Consider the following 19,415-nt stretch of genomic DNA (forward strand, 5'->3'; position numbering starts at 1 on the left):
GCATCCCAGCATAGGAGATGCCTGGCCCCTGAAATGTTCTCTGAGAATCAGCCCGTTTTCCAGACTTTTGGAAAGTGAAAAGAGCCTCCTATTAGCACTTCCCAGGTTCCACTGCCTAGGATCCGGCTCCTGAGTGATTCCTTCTTCTCTGTCCTCTGTATACAGCAAAGATAGGAAAGTGGAGGTGTACTGGAACAAAACGATCAATGAAACCGACCACCCAGCTTGTCCCATTTCTCCACTAACCAGAAGTATGACCTTAACCTTGTTCCTTAACTTCCCTGGTCTCTGTTTTCTCTCCAAAATGAGAAAACAGTACTAAATGAACCTGAGGATTCACTCATCTCTTGGGAATCATTATTCTAGGGATATTTAATTCAAAATATGGAACTCTGCAAATCATTGCTAAAAATTATTGCTGTGTCTTTTTGTGTGTACCCATCCTGGGTCATTGGATGATGATGGCTATGTGCCTCTTTTCCATTTTTAAAATATTTGTATTGTTTTGATTCAGCTTCCTAATGGCCTTTTGTCAACAAAATGAATCCTTAAAATACTTACAATGCACATATTAACAGTGGGTAGAAAAATAATTAATTTTACAGGAGATGACAACCGACTTCATCCTGGAAGCGCAACCCCTCGACACCTGCTGCCCTATGTCCACGTCCTTGAGGACAGACGTGCGCTCCTCCCCCAGCTCAGATGTTCATATCTGATGGTTTTATTTAAAAAAAAACACGAAACCTTTGTTTGACTTTCCTGTTCTTTTCTGAACTCTGATCAAAAAGTCCCACAGTTTGGCAAACTTGCTTGTAAAGTTCCAAAAGGATGGAACTTTCCAGCTTGTCCAAACGGATCATGAAAACAGAGCATTTCAATAGATGTTCATTTGCCTTTTTATTTGCTACCAGAAAATTGACAACTGTTATGAGAAGTATTCATTTGCAGGAGGGTTGTTTTATGCTATTTCACCTACCCTCTGTCTATTAAATCAAATGGGTGTAATTCACTGTCTGCCTCTGCAGTGCTTCTGTGCAGCATGCTCAGAGGGAGGGAGGCTGGGCAGAGGCTGGGGGGAGGCTGGAGGGAGGCTGGGCAGAGGCTGGGGGGAGGCTGGGGTGCGACTGTGCACGCAGTGTGAAAGAGCCGCAGGAAAGGATGGTTGGAAGTGCTCTTCTCATCACAAATATGTGTCTTCAATATTTAGTTGTTGTGGCAGGAAAATGCCAACAAATACATGAACTGTAAACCATCTGGCTTGAAATATGTTCAAATATGAATGTTCATCTTGAAAAATGAAATCTATGGAATTCTGGCATCCACTTTGACTTTTGAGAGATGAACAGCTTGGATATGCAAAGAAGGGATTTCTAGACTAGCCTTCTTAAACTTTAAATCAGAAGTTGAATGATTCACTACCTGGAAAGGAAAACTTTTCTTGTGCTTTCAAACTTTAATGAAAGCCACTGGCTGCTTTAAAATCCTTGCCACTCTGTGTGGGGAAAGGTATAGAATCGTCTCATGTGCTGAGCAGCAGAGAAATGAATGTGCTTCTGTATTTCTTAGTTAACATTAACTAACTTCTAATGTGTGCTAGACACAATGTATAACATTTAAAGAGCTTGATAATCCTGGCTTTTGCCAGATTTCTAAACCAAAAAGTTAAAACTAGCAAAATAGAAGACTGAATGGTACCTCTAAGTTTAGGGTAAGAAATGTTGAATTAGTCACTCTGGTTGCTTATGAACCAGAATCTTCAGGTAACCAAGCATCCAGGTTCTCCAAACCACTTCAAGAAGGGTTTTAGTGACGTGGCACATGGAAAGAAAAAATGCCCTGCACGTGTCTGCGAGCGTTGAGGAAGATGAAGGCAGGGCTGGGGATGCCAACAAAACACTGAAGTTCTGGGCTCCTCCGACCAGAAAAAGAGACTCTGCCATCTCTCCATGCTCAGGAGGCCCGGATGCGCCATCTTTACCATTCAGGATGTCTTCACTTTTAAATGATTCTTCAGTCATTACACAGGTCCCTGTCACCTCCCCAACTGTCACAGGCTTCTCAATAGCAGGAGCAAAACCTCAAAACCTCACCATGCCTATGACTATGTGATGCACACAAGCAGTGATCTCAGCGAGTATTCATTTGAAATTTCAAGAGCATTGGATAAACCTAAGACTCATGGCACAGGGGAGGGGAGAAAGCTTGAACTGAGGAGGGTCAACTAAGTTTGTGATATGAGTCAATGAAAAATGATATAGTAAAAACATATTTCCTAAAATAAAAACACAGGATGCTTAAATTGACAAAAGTTAGGATGTTGGTGATAGATTTAATTAGATTTATTTTAAACTCAGCTATTTTCATATATATGCTTTCTGGACTTTTTTCTTTTATTCTGCTTTTCCTTTAAGATGGAATTTATTCAACATATGATTTATTCAATGTAATTACATAATTGTCACAATAAATGCTTCTCAAAATAATCATGTAAGGATTGGGAATTACATGTGTTAGCAATTTTTTTCTTTATTTTTCCATCTCTTTTCACCTTAATGTTTAAATGTTTATATATGCTTTTAGGAAAAGGCAAGAACATGTTTAATGCTTAGAAGAGGCTAATTTGGCAATGCTATTTTTATACTCTGTGAATGCTGCTGTATCTACAGGGAACCTAGATTTTAGTATGCAGCAGCAGAAGCTACTAGGTGATCAATCTTGCCCTTGAAGATCAAAGTGTTTCTTTGTTAGGGCAACTGATCAACTAAGAAACTAAAAAGAACTAGAAATATAATGGAATAAATCCAGTCCAGGGATCTAGCAAGGTTAGTACAGTCTGCATTCAAATACACGAGCAATTAACCTGCCTTAGTAAATATCTGCTCTATCTCCCTTCACCCCTCCACTGTGAAGAAATGCTGTTGGTGAGCTTCATGGAGAACAAACCCCCACATCCTCTTTTGTGGTGGGCTAGGAGAGCCAACCAGTAAGCCTATTTAATCAGAACGAGCACCCCCTTGCAAACAAACAAGGCAAATTTCACTTCTTCTGTTCTGAGACAATTCTGAGATATAAAAGGGGCATTGCCTATTAGTGATGAAAATAATTAGATAAAAATAGATCAAATTCTAAGCATTTATATAATTTCAGAGATTTTATACAATTTCCTTCCTTTTTTCCTTTCTTTCTCTTTTTTTTTTTTTTTTTGGTACTGGGAATTGGACTCAGGGGCATTCAACCACTGAGCCACATCCCAGCCCTATTTTGTATTTTATTTAGAGACAGGGTCTCACTGAGTTACTCAGTGCCTTGCTAAGTTGCTGAGGCTGGCTTTGAAGCAGCCCCTTTAATCTGTCCCTGGTTCTATGGAAATGATTCAGTCTTGATTTAACTTGTAATCTGCATCTATATAGATTCCTTCAACAAAGTAAAAACTGAAGCAGCCCTTTAAAGCATGATATGCACCCTTCAGACTTTTACCAGGTAAGTTAACAAACAATAAGAGTGACCTAATGTCTCATTTATGAAAATTGAGTACTTTTACAAAGGACCCTGAAGGTTAGACTGAATTGGACTTTGGTATGCAAAATTATTGAGCTCTGAATGAATTTGAACATAATTTAAAATTCACCTAAGATTCTTTGATATGAGTCAGCTAAAAATCATTGCCAGTTCTACAAAAGTAAAATTTATGAAGAAAACATTCAAGTTAAATGAGTCATATTTTCATAATACAACCATTAAGAAATTTTGTATTCTATAAGTGAACAGTAGTCACTTAAACATGATTTTTTTTTTTTACATATTTAAAATGAGGAGTAAACAAATCACATTTTAGGAATAAGGATGAAGTGAATAAAGATTAAATTTTAAACACAAACTCTAAAGTTGTATTTTTGCTATAGTACTAGAAATATTGTAAACAACTAGCAAAACAGTGATCATATATTATTCCTTAGCATGTGTTAGTTAGCTTTCCATTGCTGTGACAAAATACCTGTGATAAACAAAACCAAGAAATGTTTATTTTAGCTTATTCAGAGGTTTCAGTCCATGGTCTCTTTGCATCATGTCTTTGGGCCAGTGGTGAGGCAAAATGTCTTGGCAGGGAGCATGTGACAAAGGAGGTCTGTTCACCTGTAGTGGCCAGGAAGCCAAAGGACAGAGAGGAAGAGGTTAGGGTCCCAACATCCCCTTCAAGGGCCTGGCCTCAGTGATCTAACTTGTTTCCACTAGACCCCCTCCTCCTAGTGCCACCGTCAGGCAAACAAGCCTTTAACACATAGCCTTTGGGGGACATTAGGGATCCAAACCAAGACAAGCAATATATGTCTCTCATCTATAATAGCGTGTAAAGAGTACAGAAGGCTAAGAAATTTTAACTCTTCTTCACACTTGTTGAATCTAAAATAGAAAACAGTACAAAATTCTGGATGTATTCTCTCTGAATTAACTTTTATAACTCAATTGAAGAAGGCTTCTAAGATATGTAAATCCTACACACTTCAGAAATAACAAATCATTTCATCATGGAAGATTATTGGCTTAAAGAATTGAATATAAAGAATACATCTTAACATTGCTCATTGTTAAAGAAACTACTAAAGATATTTCACTAACTATACTCTTATCTCAAGTGAATGCTGCCAAATACCTGTGTTTTTATATATTTCTAGAGCGGAAAATTCTTAAAACATAATGTCTTTTTCTAAGGAGAGATAAATCTATGAAATTATTTACTCTGAAACCTAAGACTTCTCCAAAAGAAGTACCATCTTGCTTACCTGTGGTTTTGGTAAGTCTGTGTGTACCTGTGTGTGTGTGTACACATGTGTAATTGGAGGTGAAGAAGCGCAGTACTGGCTACATGAGGTAGATATTATAATTAATACCAGAAACTAAGGCTCAAAATGGAAACTCACAGTTAGGGCTGGAGGACAAGTAGAAAGTTCACTTCTTCATCAAAATGTTCAACCTGTGACTCCAAAACTCTAGATGTTTAGAGATAAAGGTGTTTTAAAATGTATCTGAGACCTTTACTCAGGTGTGGTAAAATGACAGACATGAAGATACCTATCTTGAAAGAAGTGCTTATTACTTATCAGTCCCAAGAGCAGGGCCACTCCATGTCACCCAGGGCCATGTGGGGAAGCACCAGATTGATCAAGAATCAGAAGAAGCAGGGGGAAATTGTGGACCCAAAGCTTTATAGTGGCTTCCTCAGGAAAAAGGGCAGGTGCTCCCAGCACCAAGTGGGCCTAGGATTGGACCGTTTGAATAACTGCAGCAGGCTCTGGGCAATAGGTAGTCACTAGCTGGCCAGTACCTGACCTGAGGTGACTCAGGACAGAGGAAAAGTTGGCTTGGTGTGTGAGCATTTGCTAAAGGATGTGGTTGGGAGATATGAACACTGCATTGTATTGGTTAGTTTGGATTTTAAAAGAGTGTTCATAGGCAAGTAGCTTGGAATTAGCTAACTGTTAACTAATCACTAGGAATTAGCTAACTACTCTAATTGGGAAGTACCCCTGCCCAAGTCTGTAAGACCCTGTCTTAGACCATTCTGTGCTACTATCATAGAATTCCTAAGGCTGGATAATTTATAAAAAATGGGAATTTACTTCCTCATGGCTCTGGAGATTGGGAAGTCCAAGGTGGAGCAGCATCAGGCAAGAGCTTCCTGACCTTATCACAGCCATAGTAGAAGGGCAAAGAGAGGGGGAGAGGGAGGGGGAGAGGGAGAGGGAAAGGGAGAGGGAGAGAGGGAGAGAGAGAGGAAGAGGGAGAGAGAGAGGGAGAGAGAGAGGGAGAGAGAGGGAGGGGGAGGGGGAGAGGAAGAGAGGGAGGGAGAGAGAGAAAGAGAGAGAGAGAGAGAGAGAGAGAGAGAGAACACGCAAAAGGGGTCTGAGTTTTCCTTTTATAAGGAACCCACACTCTCAATAATGGCATCAATCCACTCATGGATCCTGACCCAATCACCTTGCATCAGGCCCCAACTTCCCAACACCATCTCATTGGGGATCAAGTTTGCAACAAGTTTGGGGACACGTTCAAACCATTGTAGGCTCTGAGATAACAAAGAATCACCAAATGTAGAATAAAAAAATACATGATTCATGGTATGATTTATGTTTACTTTTTGATTATTCATTGCATTATGCAGAAATAGTATACTTCATCACACATAACAACATATTCATAATTAATAAATTAAATTAAATTAATTCCTACAACTTAAATGTGTCTGATTTACAGGACTGGAACTTTCATCTATTAAGTCATTTTTATGCACAGATTCATATACTTGGAGTTTATACATAAAGCATTAAAAGATAATAGTCAAAATGAAAGAAGCTAGAGTCAGAGAGCTGAATTCAAGTTCAGCGCTCCTTCAGCAGGTTATTTTATTTGAGCTTCTTTCTACATTAGTGTAATAGGGCTCATAATGTCTACCTGCTAGAGGCAATGGATGATTTAATTAGACCAAACCTGAGAAGTTCTTAACTAAGTGCCAGGATAAATATGGGTCAAAATTATTCACAATTACTGTTCTTATCAGATTTACAATTAAAAAAAATCTTTTAGGGCAAAAAAATTGATCTATCTTATGAAAACACAAGCTTTGGCAATTATCCAAATGATACAAATCTCCCATTTTCATCTTAATTCTCTGAAGTTTTTAAATAAAATATGTGGGCCAGAATTAGTCAGTAAATTGTTTCAATTGGGTCACTTTGCCTACCAGAGTAGAGGCATAATCATTGTATTTTAACAACTACAACAACACAAAATCAGAGAATGACCAGGCTCAAATGCAGCTACCGCTGGCATTGCCAAAATCTGAGAAGACTCACTTGCCTCCTGGGTGCACTAAGTGGGCTTGGGGGGAAACAGGTCCTATTCCATTAGTCTCCCCACCCCAAAAGAGCTCATTTTTTTTTTAATAATCACACTTTTAGATTTGTAAGAATTTTCCTATCTGTGACTTTTTTTAGAATTTTTTCCCACCATATTCTAGAAAGCTGTTTATTCCATATTTAGCCCTCGCCATCTTCTCTGGAGGGCTTTTTTGGAAGACGTGGAGGGAAGAAGTGAAGAAGTAAAAATGAAGTGGGGGGCGCTGGAGTAAGTGTTCCACGGCCTGAGCCTGCAGCCCTTCTGTTATTCCCCAATTTTACATGTAGACTTATTACCATCTAGGCTGCAGTCATGTAGAAAATGAATGGGGTATAAAGTACATGAGGACAATTTAATAAAACAAGCTTTCTTTTCTTATGAAATCTTCGAAGAAAGGAATCACCAGACAGAGACCTGCCTTGTATTGACTCAGGTCAGGAGGCATGTCAGTGCACTGATTGCTGTGGCAGGCAGTCCTTAATTAGAAATTCCTTGAATCCTAGGTGCTTCCCAAGACAAAAAGGCAAAGTGATTGAGTAGGGAGACTCTTCTTCAGCACACGTGTCCAGGCTCAGGTGACGGCAAGGAGGCACCGGCTAATGGCAAAGAGGAAAAGGGCCAGGATGGGCTGCTGGATTTTGAATGAGAGTCTCTCCATCACAATAGTAGTAAGTGTCATTTTTTTGCATTTTGCTTTAAATGTACATACTGAAGAGTCCGATTGTTGTGATGACTTGTATGGGGACATTAGAGTCTTGAAACATTACTTCAGTTAAAAGACTAAAACTTGTTAGAAAACATCCAGCAGATGTATTCAATTTATCCTTATAGAATTGTGCAAAGTTGTTTTCCGATTGAGTTCATTTTTAATTATTTTTAAAGTCAAGTGGTTTGTTTTTGCATAATGTATGAGTGTTTCTCTAAATCAAATGAAGTCTTTGAATTAGTCTATGAAATTGGAATGTTTCTAGAGTATTTTAAAGATTTCCTCCTTGTTGTCTGCCAAGCCAGGTTGACTAAGAAGATTTTTGTAGTTTTCATTAAATTACCTGAGGTTGATCTATGTGTCTAAAATCAAGTTCCCAATTCCTTACTGTGGTAATCTCTGCTAAAAACTAACCTGTGAGAAATAAACAGGTGGAGCAATTCTGAGGAACAGTGAGACCCTCTTCATTTTATTTTAAAATTCTGAGTGGAGGAAAGGTTGAAAGATAGCACTGATTGGTTCTCTTTTCGTTCTACTCCAGATCCTATGGCTGGGAGTGAATTTATATCTGTTTATCGATACATTCCTTTGGTATGAAGAGGAGGAGTCTTTCCACTACACTCGAGCTATGCTGGGCGTAAGTAGAATTGGCGGCTAGGCATGATTGTTTCAGAGAGCATCCCGGCATCCCAGTCTTCCTTGTCTTCACTGAATCTTCTCTTGTGTCTTCACCCATGGACAGTCGACTCTGGCGTGGGCAAGAGCATCCGCACTGTGCCTGAATTTTAACTGCATGCTAATTCTGTTACCTGTCTGTCGAAACCTCATTTCATTCATAAGAGGAGTGAGCACAGTAAGTACTAAAATATTTGGAATCATCTCAGTTGTGACAACTGACTAATGTAAGTGCTACTAAAAACAAACATGTACTTAACTCAGACATGCCCAGGAATCCCCTTTAAACTTAGATTTGTTGCTCTGAATGAGAGAACGGCTAATGCTGACAATCAGTTTCAGTTGGCTTTGGCTTTAGCCATTGGCTTCCTACGTGGCTCCACCTTTTCTTGGTGCATTTGCTGTATGGAGATGGAAGCATTACAACAGCTTGGAACGTTACCATTTCTGACTGAAAGAGGACAAATACACAGTTGAGATGAGCTGCCCAGGACGTGACTGAGTTCTCACCCCAAACACAGTCATGGTACATGGATTTCGGTATGTTGATCTTAACATCTCCCCGGCATAACAGGATATTTCCTAATTATATTGGTATTGCACTGAATACCTTATCCGTGTTTCATCTTAAACAGAATAACATACAGAAAATAAGAACTTTGATAACCTTCACAAGATGAAATAATTTATTTTTTGTAATCATCTTATGAATACTGGACATATGTGCAGACAGTGCCCTTTTTACATAGTAAGGAATAATTTATAGATTACTGAAACCCCATGGATGAGGATGAAAGCTATCACCTTCAGTTTCTAAATAAAGAAGCAGAGTTCACACATGCATTTGAGAAACTAGTCAAGAGTTCTGAGTTACAGCCAGAGAACTACCAATTCAATAATTTTTATTGATATAAAATTTCAAGAAAGCAAATAAGAATCTTTTGTCTTGCTGGTTGACTAACTGCTGCTAACTTTCATGCTCTGTAGCCTCACCCTGAGCAATTTAGCAGCAGCACTGAATCCTACTCTTAATTCTTAAGACAAGGTGGTCACTGGGACCTCTCCCTGAATTGGGCTTTTACTTATTTGTTTTTACTCTAGTGCTGCAGAGGACCCTGGAGGAGGCAATTAGACAAAAACCTCAAATTCCACAAACTGGTTGCCTATGGGATAGCTGTTAATACAAGTAAGTACTTATTAATTGCAGAATGGATTTTATAAGATCAAATGTTGAACCTGATTTTAATCTCTCCATCAAGTCTCACCCTTAAGTCAAAACAAAATCATAGGATATATAAACCATATACAAATGGATTTTTTATTTCCAAATTGTACTCTGATATGGGTTATTCCATACAACAACCTTAATTTATCAAAGTTGGTGAGATTTCCTGTTCATTTGTGAATTATGTTTCTTGTTAATACACAGTGGTGAATACCACATCAGAAACAAAATTGACCTGTGCTCACACCCTCACTCAGAGTTATAGGAAAATGACTATCAAATGGTATCAGAGGCAGAAAAAACAAAAAAAAGGAAAGGCCAAGGAAGGTCATGGAAGGAGAGTACTGAGCTAGTGGATGTAAAGGATCTTGAAGAGATAGGAATCTTTATTGGCATGTAAAGTACTGTTGTTATTACTAAACTTCTAATTCAAGAAGGCAGCTATAGGGTACAAATTAGCATCTCAGGCCAAGGTTAGGCAGACACTGGTCAGGAAGAGAAAAAATAGGGCCATAATCAACTGCATTGTGGTTTTGCGGGAAAACAGACACCAGAATAAAAGGGCATCAGAACAATAAAGAGTTATGATTCGGGACTGTTTCCCTCAAACTAATTTAACTATGAAATGTTTTCCTCATTTGTTTTTATCCTCTCATGCATAAAAAATAGCAGAGTAAAAGGAACACTCAAAACAAATGTGAATTTAATTAAGCAACAAGACATGACAGACGGTGCCCGAGTGCCAATTAACACAACTTTGGGTGTGCAGCGAGACATCAGGGGAAGATTCTCCCCACTGATCGTCTTCAACGCCAGATTACACCAACCCGAGAAATGATTGCAGAGGGTCTTTGTGGTTTGTTAAGAGATAAGGATACAAAGACATCGTGTCCTAGAGAAAACCAGTTGAGGGACACGGGCAAAGAGCAAGGCGGCTTCACCTGGGGACCCAGAGCCTGCAACTTGAGGGATAAGTGAATGCATGTGGAATGGGGGTTCAGGGAAGCAAATTTCAGCTCAGAAAGCAAGTCTTTTCCAGATCTAGAAACTTATCTAAAATTATATTTAGAGTCCCCTCAGGGCGCTGAGTTCCCTGTTGTGAGTGGTATCCAAGCAGAGGCCAGAAAGCTCCTTGGTAGGCTCATGGGAGAAAGAACTCAAAGAATCTCTAGGCTTCCTTTAACACCTTGAGTTCTTCATTCTCGCATCAAAAGGGGAGACAGCACAGTAAAATGGCAAGAAGAATATTATCACTGCACAAGAGCTCATAAAGGCAGAACTGGAATCTAAGAGAAAGTTGTAAATACATCATAGAAAAGGGCCAGGGGAGGGACAGCACTGAAACCCATCAGGAAGAAGGCAGAGCAGAGAGGAAGATGCCTGTTATGAGGCAGGTTCCCCTTCAACCCGTGGGTATTTGTTTTTCCTCGTGTGATCACGCATCAACAGTATGAGCACATCAGTAATGCACACTGAAGGTCCCTGGTGTGCAAGACACCCTGACAGCAGCCACAGCCTTCCAGAACACGGGTGGCCAGGGCTGTTTTACCATGGAGTATCCTTTACTGCGGGCCGTGGTCAACTAGCACCTGCAGGTCAAGCTGTTGAAAACCCAGCCTCTGGTTGGTCGTATGATCTCAGATTACACTTTTTATGTCTTCTGTGGAATTAAAAGAACGGTAATACAATGTATCCATCTCAACGAGATGCGCAGATTAGTGCCAGGACTGGCACCTGCTGCTATTGCAGATAAGATCAAACCCCAGCTCTGCAGCATGGCAGTCGGGTCCACCACCCTGTCCGAGTCTCTCCCTGCATCCCACTGGACTTTTCCCTTCCGGAGCATTCTGTGCCTCTGCTCATGGCCTTCCCTTTACCCAAAATGCTCCACCTCTCCTTCATCGACCTCACTGGATAGGGTATCACCGTATCCTGGTCCACCTACCCAGCACCAGCCCCCTCACCTACAGGCTGGTATCACACTTCCTACCTCAGAGTGACAATCCTCAGACCCTGAGGTGCCTCACGCATGTTGGCATCCCTGGTCCCTGTCGCACAGCAGGTCCTCAACAGATGTGGTCAAACTGGGATGAGTGGGATTTGGCCAACAGACGTGAGGCTGAAGGAATTACTGGGAAAGGTGTAAGACACAAGTACAGGAGTTGCTCAGAGAGCCCCGAGCAGCTCTGGGCGGATGGAACACAGAGAATGGGGCACAAAGGGACTCAAAATGACACCCACTGTCCAAGAGGAAGTTCACATCTGCTGCAACTATAGACGGCAGGAGCTGCTTTCTCCCGCTCGCCCTCACAAATCCCTGGAGAGCATCAAGCACTCTTCGCAGCCCACTTCCTCACACCACCCGTGCTCAGCCAGGCTCCCCGGCAGAGTCAGAGCTGCATCTGAGAGCAAAGAGCCCCTCATCCGCACCTCCATGGCAACCAGCGCGCTGCCGTGGTTTCCATCCCAGGCAAAGGCAGGAAGGTGGAAAGAAATCTCTCCGCTTCTCCCAAAGCCTGACAAAGCAATTATTACATTTCACATCAACTAAGCAACGCGGCTGGCAACAGTGCTTTCCGGAAAAAAAAAAAAAAAAAAAAAAAAAGACCAAGCTGAGCCCTGGTTTCATAGCTACACCTTGCTTTTCACATTTTGTCCTTCTGGTGCATTCACTGGGGAGCAGCTGCAATGTCCCTGCGCTTATTTTATTAGCCTCGCCCATTATGCTGCTTTTCAAATAGCCGACTGGCTTAATAGAGGTGTGTAACCTTGGGAGAAGTGCATCCACATTGAAGTTTGCGTGCCAGCCTCTAATTTCTCATCCGTTCCCCTCCAAGTTGAACTGCAGGCTTTAATTGGTCAGATCATTAAAGGATGTAATTAGAGACTGGAGCAAGTAGGCTAGGGGGAGGAGGGAAGAGGCAAAACAATGGTCTCTATAATCAAGGGCATCACCAAAAACGCAGTGACAGGAGCCCTTCCACTTCTGGCTTCCTGCCTCCCTGCTTGCCTGCCTATGATAAGGGCTGCCAGAACATTCTTCAAACACTAATAAATCACGCTCAGGCACCTATCACCCCGCTGGTATAAAAATCCTAGTTTCACAGCCTCTCCGTTCTTATTAATGTGGATCTTTCTGGATTCCCTGGTCCACGGTAGACCTTGAAGACCCCTCCGATTGAAAAAAGTAGTACTTTGAGCCTGAGCTTCCATCAAAGGAGGCTGTAAATAGTGACCTAGGCAGCTCTTTCCAGCAAATTCCACGGCTGTGTCTGCCAGGTTTCAGGGGTGTACAATTACCCTGAGTGCAGTTTCTGATGAGTTACTAAAATTAGTTTACAAACATCAATAAACAGAACAGGGGCAACTTGAGAGGAGAGAGCACAGAATAAAGGTACTGAAAAAATAAAGATCTGGAAGTTCTATGGAAGAAAAGAGCACCAACAGCACAAGCTCTTCAGGGCCTGACCACTGAAGAATGGCTACTGACCAGTTCTGCCGGATGGATTGCGAACCCCAAGGACATTCCACCTCTAGTCCTGACCAGCAGGATCTAACGCAATTCACAACACAGCAGGCACAGGGGGCCAAAATCAATGGGTCTTCCTGCAGAAATCAGACACAAATTCCAAAGTCAGTCAAATTCTGGCTGCAGGAGTACATCCAGGATTTGTCCTGGTCCCTGTTTCCAAAGGCTGCTTAATTAGGAGGTGACTAACTCCAAAATGACTGTTATCACTGACGGGCAGGCAGAGAGACAGCTAGAACTGACCACACTTCCAAAATTCCCCTCTATTATATGTCCTTTGATCTTCAGAAAAATAAGAAAGAAAGAAAGAAGGAAAAAGAACTATCTCAGGGCAGCTGGCTCTAATTGTAGCCTTTATGATTTTTTGTTCACTGTTCAGTAAAAGCTCCTTATTTGAACTCAGAAGTTCACACACCAATTAAATGTGCATGTATAGTATTTCCAAGATTGCTGCCCTCTTTTAAAAGTACTTTGGTGAGAAAAGAAAATTGGAGAAAGCCCCAGTTACAGCACATTTTAGCCTGAGCGTTTGGGTGGGTTATGTGTCTCAGTTGGTTTGTTTTTGTTTCTTGTACTGGGGATCAAACCCAGGGCCTGTCCCATGGCAGGCAGGTGTTCTACCACAAAGCTACAGGCCCGGCCCCTGTATCTTGGCTCTTCCAAGAGCAGAGCACTGTGCTCCATGGAAGGTCCACGTGGCACCAGAAAGAGCTCACCTGTGTAGTTACTGCAAGACTGAGGAGTCCCCTCTAAACCAGCGCTGACTCTGAAAACAAAGGAAAACATGAATTTCGCATTTGCATTACTCTAAAATTAGTCCGAAGATCCCTTTTGGATCTTAATATCCCTGATTAACTTCAGAGAATGACACAGAGCCACATAGCTGGGAGTGTTATGAGATGGTGTAATAACCACCCACTTTACAGATGAAAAAAACAGGGCTTAAAGAAATTTGAAAGCATCCCCCTCAATGTTCTTTGTGCTGTATGCTAACAACAAATCTAATACGTGAATGATCCTGATAGACTGAGAAAGTCAAACCACACCAGCATTTTATCACGTCTTTTGAGCAACTGCCACCATAACACAGGTAGCATGGTTACTCATATTTGAAAAGAGTGAAATGTGTAAAAGAGAACAGAAAATATAATGTCTGAATAAAGAACAAGAATAACGCCTCCCTTGGTATCTATGAAGTCCCAGCAGCCCTGGATTTAGTAGCTGGTCTATCTTTAGTTCTGAGCCAAGATCACAACAACATTAGGATCCGATCTAAAAGGAGAATAAAATGTTTAGATAAACAAAAATGGGCATAAGCAGTTTTCACTCTGAGAGTTCCTGAGATAAATAAAATATTCTACCTTTTATCTTCTGCTATAAAGCAGAAACAAAATGGAGGAGCTGAAGCAAAAAAAAAAAAAACACTGAAGATCTGAATTTCAAATACAAGAAAGATACCGGGAGAGTGGGTTTCAGCATATTCCCGCAGAAACTACCTCTTGAAAAGTGTCCTGGGCTCTCTTATCCTACTTCATTAGATTCTTCAGCTCCTTTAGGAGAGACCTGGCAATAAGAATAAATAAAGAGTTCAATATCTTTGTTCATTCAATCCACACACTTAAATTTAGTTTAACAGTATCAAATTCTCATGTGGAAATCAATCTAATAGAAAACAGATTGTGATCAGCAGCTCATTACAAGAGAGAGGAATGCTATATAAACAGAAGACTATAAGAGAATTTATTCTATATTCTCTTTCTGACTGTCCCCTATGGAATATGCAATAGTAAACTGGTCACTTATTTTAATGTGAAGCTCAGTGTCTATTTCTGTAAAATGGGAATAGTTCTGGTCCCTCTGCAGTGTCTTAGTCCCTGGAGAGAGAATCCGAGATAGGAGGAGCACACCGGACACTCAAGGGGGAGGCAAAAGGGTATCTACACCAACTCACAATGAGGACCTCAAATGTCACCAATGTCATCAGCCTTAGGCGTGGCTGATTCTAGATTAGGGGCAGCAAGTAAGCTATTCACAGAGCTTTACCTAAGCTCATAGGAGAACCCTGTTCTGAGAGAACAGTAAGGCATAACAATATATTTTCAGTCCAAAAAAGCAGTACTGCCTATATGTCAAAAGATGGGGTCCTGAAGTTACATGAGCAGGGTTTTACCTCACCTTTGCCATGAACTTTTTGAACACTGGTCTGTACAACAGGACTAAAACTGGAGGATTACTCAGATGGCATGCCTATGCCTGGTGTACAGTGGACATGCAAATACGTGAGCTAGGAGAAATATTACCTGTCTACGACTCTGAGGTAATTATAGGAAATAGTAAACAGAAATGTTGGACAGTGTTTGGGTTCAACTTGGCCAACAGCTCTCAGGGTGTGCAGACCACTCTGAAGAGAGGGCCTCTGGAGGAGCTCTCCTAGCTTTGTGGATGCTGAGGCAGCTGCTGCATAGACATGGCCACATATGTTGACAAAGTACCTGTATTAGTCCATTTTCCATTATTGTAAAGAAACAGCTATGGCTGGGTGCTTTATCAAGAACAGAGGTGTGTCTGGCTCACAATTTTGGAGGTGGAAATTCCAAACTGCATGATGCTAGCTCTGGCAAGAGCCCCATGGCTGCAGCACCAGGACTGGAGCACAGAGGGAGCGGTGAGGCAGGAAGCCAGACCACAGCGAGGGACCTGTGAGACTTCCCACTCGGTCCCGCCTCTTAAAAGTCCCACTCAACACTGCCACGCTGGAGACCACACTTCTCACACACAAACCTTTGAGGACAAACTACACCCAAACCATAGACACACATAAGGAGAAAATATACTCTCTCCAGTGCAAACCTCTGAATTTACAAGCAGGCAACAAACATCATAGGTGCAGAAACACTATCATATGCTTTGCTTTCCTTGGTGAGTCTCAACGAACAGTATGTTTGATTTGCTTTTCAACTCAAAGCCTGAAGAAAAATGTGCTAGAAATGCCAGCAGACTACATCTCTAGTCAATGTTGAACCAATTGATTTCCTGACCCTTTCTTTATCCCATCTACCTTTCTATAATCTCGTAGTCACTAGAAAATAATTATTAAATACTTACCGGTGCTAAGCAATGGACCACATGCAAAAGTTTTAAGGATGACTAAGTCTTAAGGAGTCAAAGTCCCTGAGGGACCCAGCATACATACATACCACAATCATTTCTGAGAAATACTATAATCAATACGTAAGCTGTGCCTGTGGAACTGGAGAATCTGTAACCAAAACCAACTTCTGAATTAGGTCTTAAAGCATGAGTAGAACTTTGCAAGGCAGAAAAGGTAATAGCTCTGATAAAAAGAATTCGGGTAACAGAAAATCTCTTCTAGATAGGAATGGCATTTCTAAATAAATATGTGTCCAGGACCACAGGGACCAAAGTGACACCAACGTTCTTAGAAGTTTCTGATAGTTGCATTTTCCCCTTGTACTACACACCTCAACCCACAGTGGACAACCATGGAGAATCTCATAATCTACTCACAACTGGTATAGACCATAATAGAAGAGGGTGGGGAGATGTCACCTGGGGAATTGCCTATGTCCTGGGAAATGAGTCCTCAATCGAATTTGGTCACAAAGGCAGGTATCAACTGCTTGCCCAGTTGGGGTTCCACAGCAAGAGCATGCAGTTGTCTAAACGTTGTGACTGCTAGCTGCCCAGGTAGAGGAGTATCAGACACCGAATCCTCAGACATCTAGATGATTCAGTGTCCCTGGTCTAGTCACCCATTCTCAAAATTAGAAAGCACAGTTCACTTTTCAAGAATATGGAGAGGGTATGTTTAGTTCCATAAATATTGACCTATTCCAATACAGTAGGACTATCATTCAAATACATGTGACAGATGGATATGTAGAGGTATCTATACATAAATGCGAGAATGTATATAGGAACGAATGGAAAATATAATGTCTGAAAGAGAATAAAAGCAATGCATCCTGGTTTCAATCATGTACATCATTAAACATATCAGGGTGTATGAGGTACAGAATTCTAGAGGAATGCTTTCTGACTTTTTTAAGACGTTTCATACTTTTACCTATATTCCTATACCTTAAGAATCACATCTTATGTATGATTATGTTGTGATATCATAAGACCTCTTCCACTTCTAGAGACTGTATGTTTAAAACTAAGTTATGTTGAATTGGGAATTGTTTTATTTCTCAACATAATTGAAATGAACGTGGTGAACCACACACCATTTTCAGAAGCATCTGATCCACTCCATTCAAGACACTGGGAAAGATGCAAAAGTAAATCAATTTTCCTTGGGGAGTTTGAAAATCAGAACAGAGAAACTTGAGCTTAGTGGCATCACATTTCTGAGTAACTACAAAGGACGCAATCCATGCTGCATGTCCTATGTCATCTCCTCATCCTCAGCCATCCACATTGTGGCCCATTTGTTCAACCTGGAGCGCTACCACCTGAGCCAGTCCGAGGACGCGGAGGGACTGCTGGCTGCGCTTTCCAAGCTTGGAAACACCCCAAATGAGAGCTACCTCAACCCTGTCCGGACCTTCCACAGAGTGAGTCCCAGTTTCCCATCTGTAAAATCCTTCCTTATCTCATCCATTTATCAGGAAAAAATGTATTTCAAAAGTTTTTAATACCAGAGCTGGAGAGAAGACATTCATGCCAAAAGTTATTATCATTTTCACCTTTTTAAACTTATTTTGTGAGGCATTAATGTTCTTGAGAGGTTATAAGCAAAGTGAAAAACATACCAATTAATTTAGAGCAAAAACATATAGGTGGTTCTTAAGAATGTAATAAACTTAAAAACCTGATATTTTAAAATTTAAAAGCAGCTTGTGATCAGTTTTTTTCCACTGATGTTAGACTCATAAAGAATGTGAGTACGATCTAAATCCAGAGATTATAAATTGGATGTCTTCATTTTCAATTTGCAAATTGTTTTCTGGATTCCTCCTCCTATGCCTCATAGTTTGGCCCATATGTGAATGGCTGGTTTGCCAAAACAGGCACTGGGCAAAGAAACTAATTTTATAATGAGACCTGCCTGGCTAGTGACACCATTGATGCTAATTACCTATATGCACAGAGGGGCAGCACCTGTGGGAGGAAAAAGGAAACCCCAAACATAGACACAGCCATCTACCATCGAAAAAAAGAACAGCCCCCTTCCCGCAGACCTCCTCCTTTGTGGTTAACCCCAACTTTTTTCCATGTCCCACCATATTGGAATATGTGTCCAACATGGTAATCATGTTAAAAAGTGTACATTTTCCAAGAAAAGGCTTTGAAGGCCATACACTCCAGCAATAGAAATCTCTGTTATTATCTGGGCCATCTCTGTAAGTGACCATTTCACATTTTACTGAGGGGAGGAAAATTCAGTCTGTTTTGGGGGTGATTCTCCCATGTTAAACTCCTAATTATCCTAAGATGATTTTTCAATATCAAGCCACTGATCAGGTTGAGTTCCTTTTCTTCCTGGACAGCAATTAGAAGCACAGATTTCACAGTTACAAATCAAAACTGCAGCTGCCCTAAGCATGTGGGCAGGCCTCTCACATCATGGGGCACCAATGAAGTTAGCACAGTTCCCCACTAAAGCTCTGGAAAATACAGTGCCATACAAATGCAAGAATAAATCTCAACATTTTGAAGAGATTATATAATAAATAGCATACATGACAAGTAACTTTTAAAGCAACTGAACAAAATAATTAAGCTACTCCCAACACAATTACATTCAAGTTTGAGAAGCAATATACTAGGTAGGCACTAACTAAGCTCAGAAAACCCTCTAAGTTGGGGCATTTGGAGAGAGATGCTATCAATAACACAAAGTGTATTACAGAGCAGTTGGGAAGAGAAGCAATGGGATTGTTTTAGAGGATTCATTGCAACTCAACCAGTCTATAAATGTGTTGTAAGAAAAGAGGAAATTTGCTTTCATAGCCAAAGAAGAATGATTTGAAATTAGCACATCATATGCTGTAAATGGATTTCTAGAATGCCTGAGTGTACTTGAAAAAAACCCCCTTTAAATGTTTTAGACAGACCCCTTTTAATTTTATTTTCACTCTTTGCCTTGTGAGGAAAAAATAAACAATGGAGAAGTCCCTGTCCAAATTACCTTCGGATCTCAAAGCAGCCCAAATTAATGAGGTTTTACTGACAAAAGATATAGTGTGAGTTTATTGAGTTCCTGGTCGGCTCAACGATAGTAGCACAATGTACGAATACTAATGACTGGGCAGGAACAGGGAAACTCGCAGTGAAAACCAAACGCTTTGTGATTCATATTCTAAAAGGCTATTTAACTGTCCCTTGCACTCTGGGGTCAGAATTCTGGTCTTTTG

General features: G+C 40.8%; 1 protein-coding gene across 1 annotated transcript in view; it reads left to right on the plus strand.

Moving 5' to 3' along the window:
• NOX3 (NADPH oxidase 3) overlaps positions 1-19,415 on the plus strand; it is a gene marked incomplete at both ends in the record, with an annotated part of 72,641 nt that overhangs the window by 12,281 nt on the left and 40,945 nt on the right. Inside the window, 4 exons of the mRNA XM_079149245.1 lie at positions 8,145-8,240; positions 8,346-8,456; positions 9,380-9,464; positions 17,467-17,612. Of these exons, the coding sequence (XP_079005371.1) occupies positions 8,145-8,240; positions 8,346-8,456; positions 9,380-9,464; positions 17,467-17,612 (438 nt within the window). The remainder of the gene's footprint in view (positions 1-8,144; positions 8,241-8,345; positions 8,457-9,379; positions 9,465-17,466; positions 17,613-19,415) is intronic.

Source organism: Sciurus vulgaris, assembly GCF_902686455.1.
Source record: "Sciurus vulgaris genome assembly, chromosome: 7".
Lineage (NCBI taxonomy): Eukaryota > Metazoa > Chordata > Mammalia > Rodentia > Sciuridae > Sciurus > Sciurus vulgaris.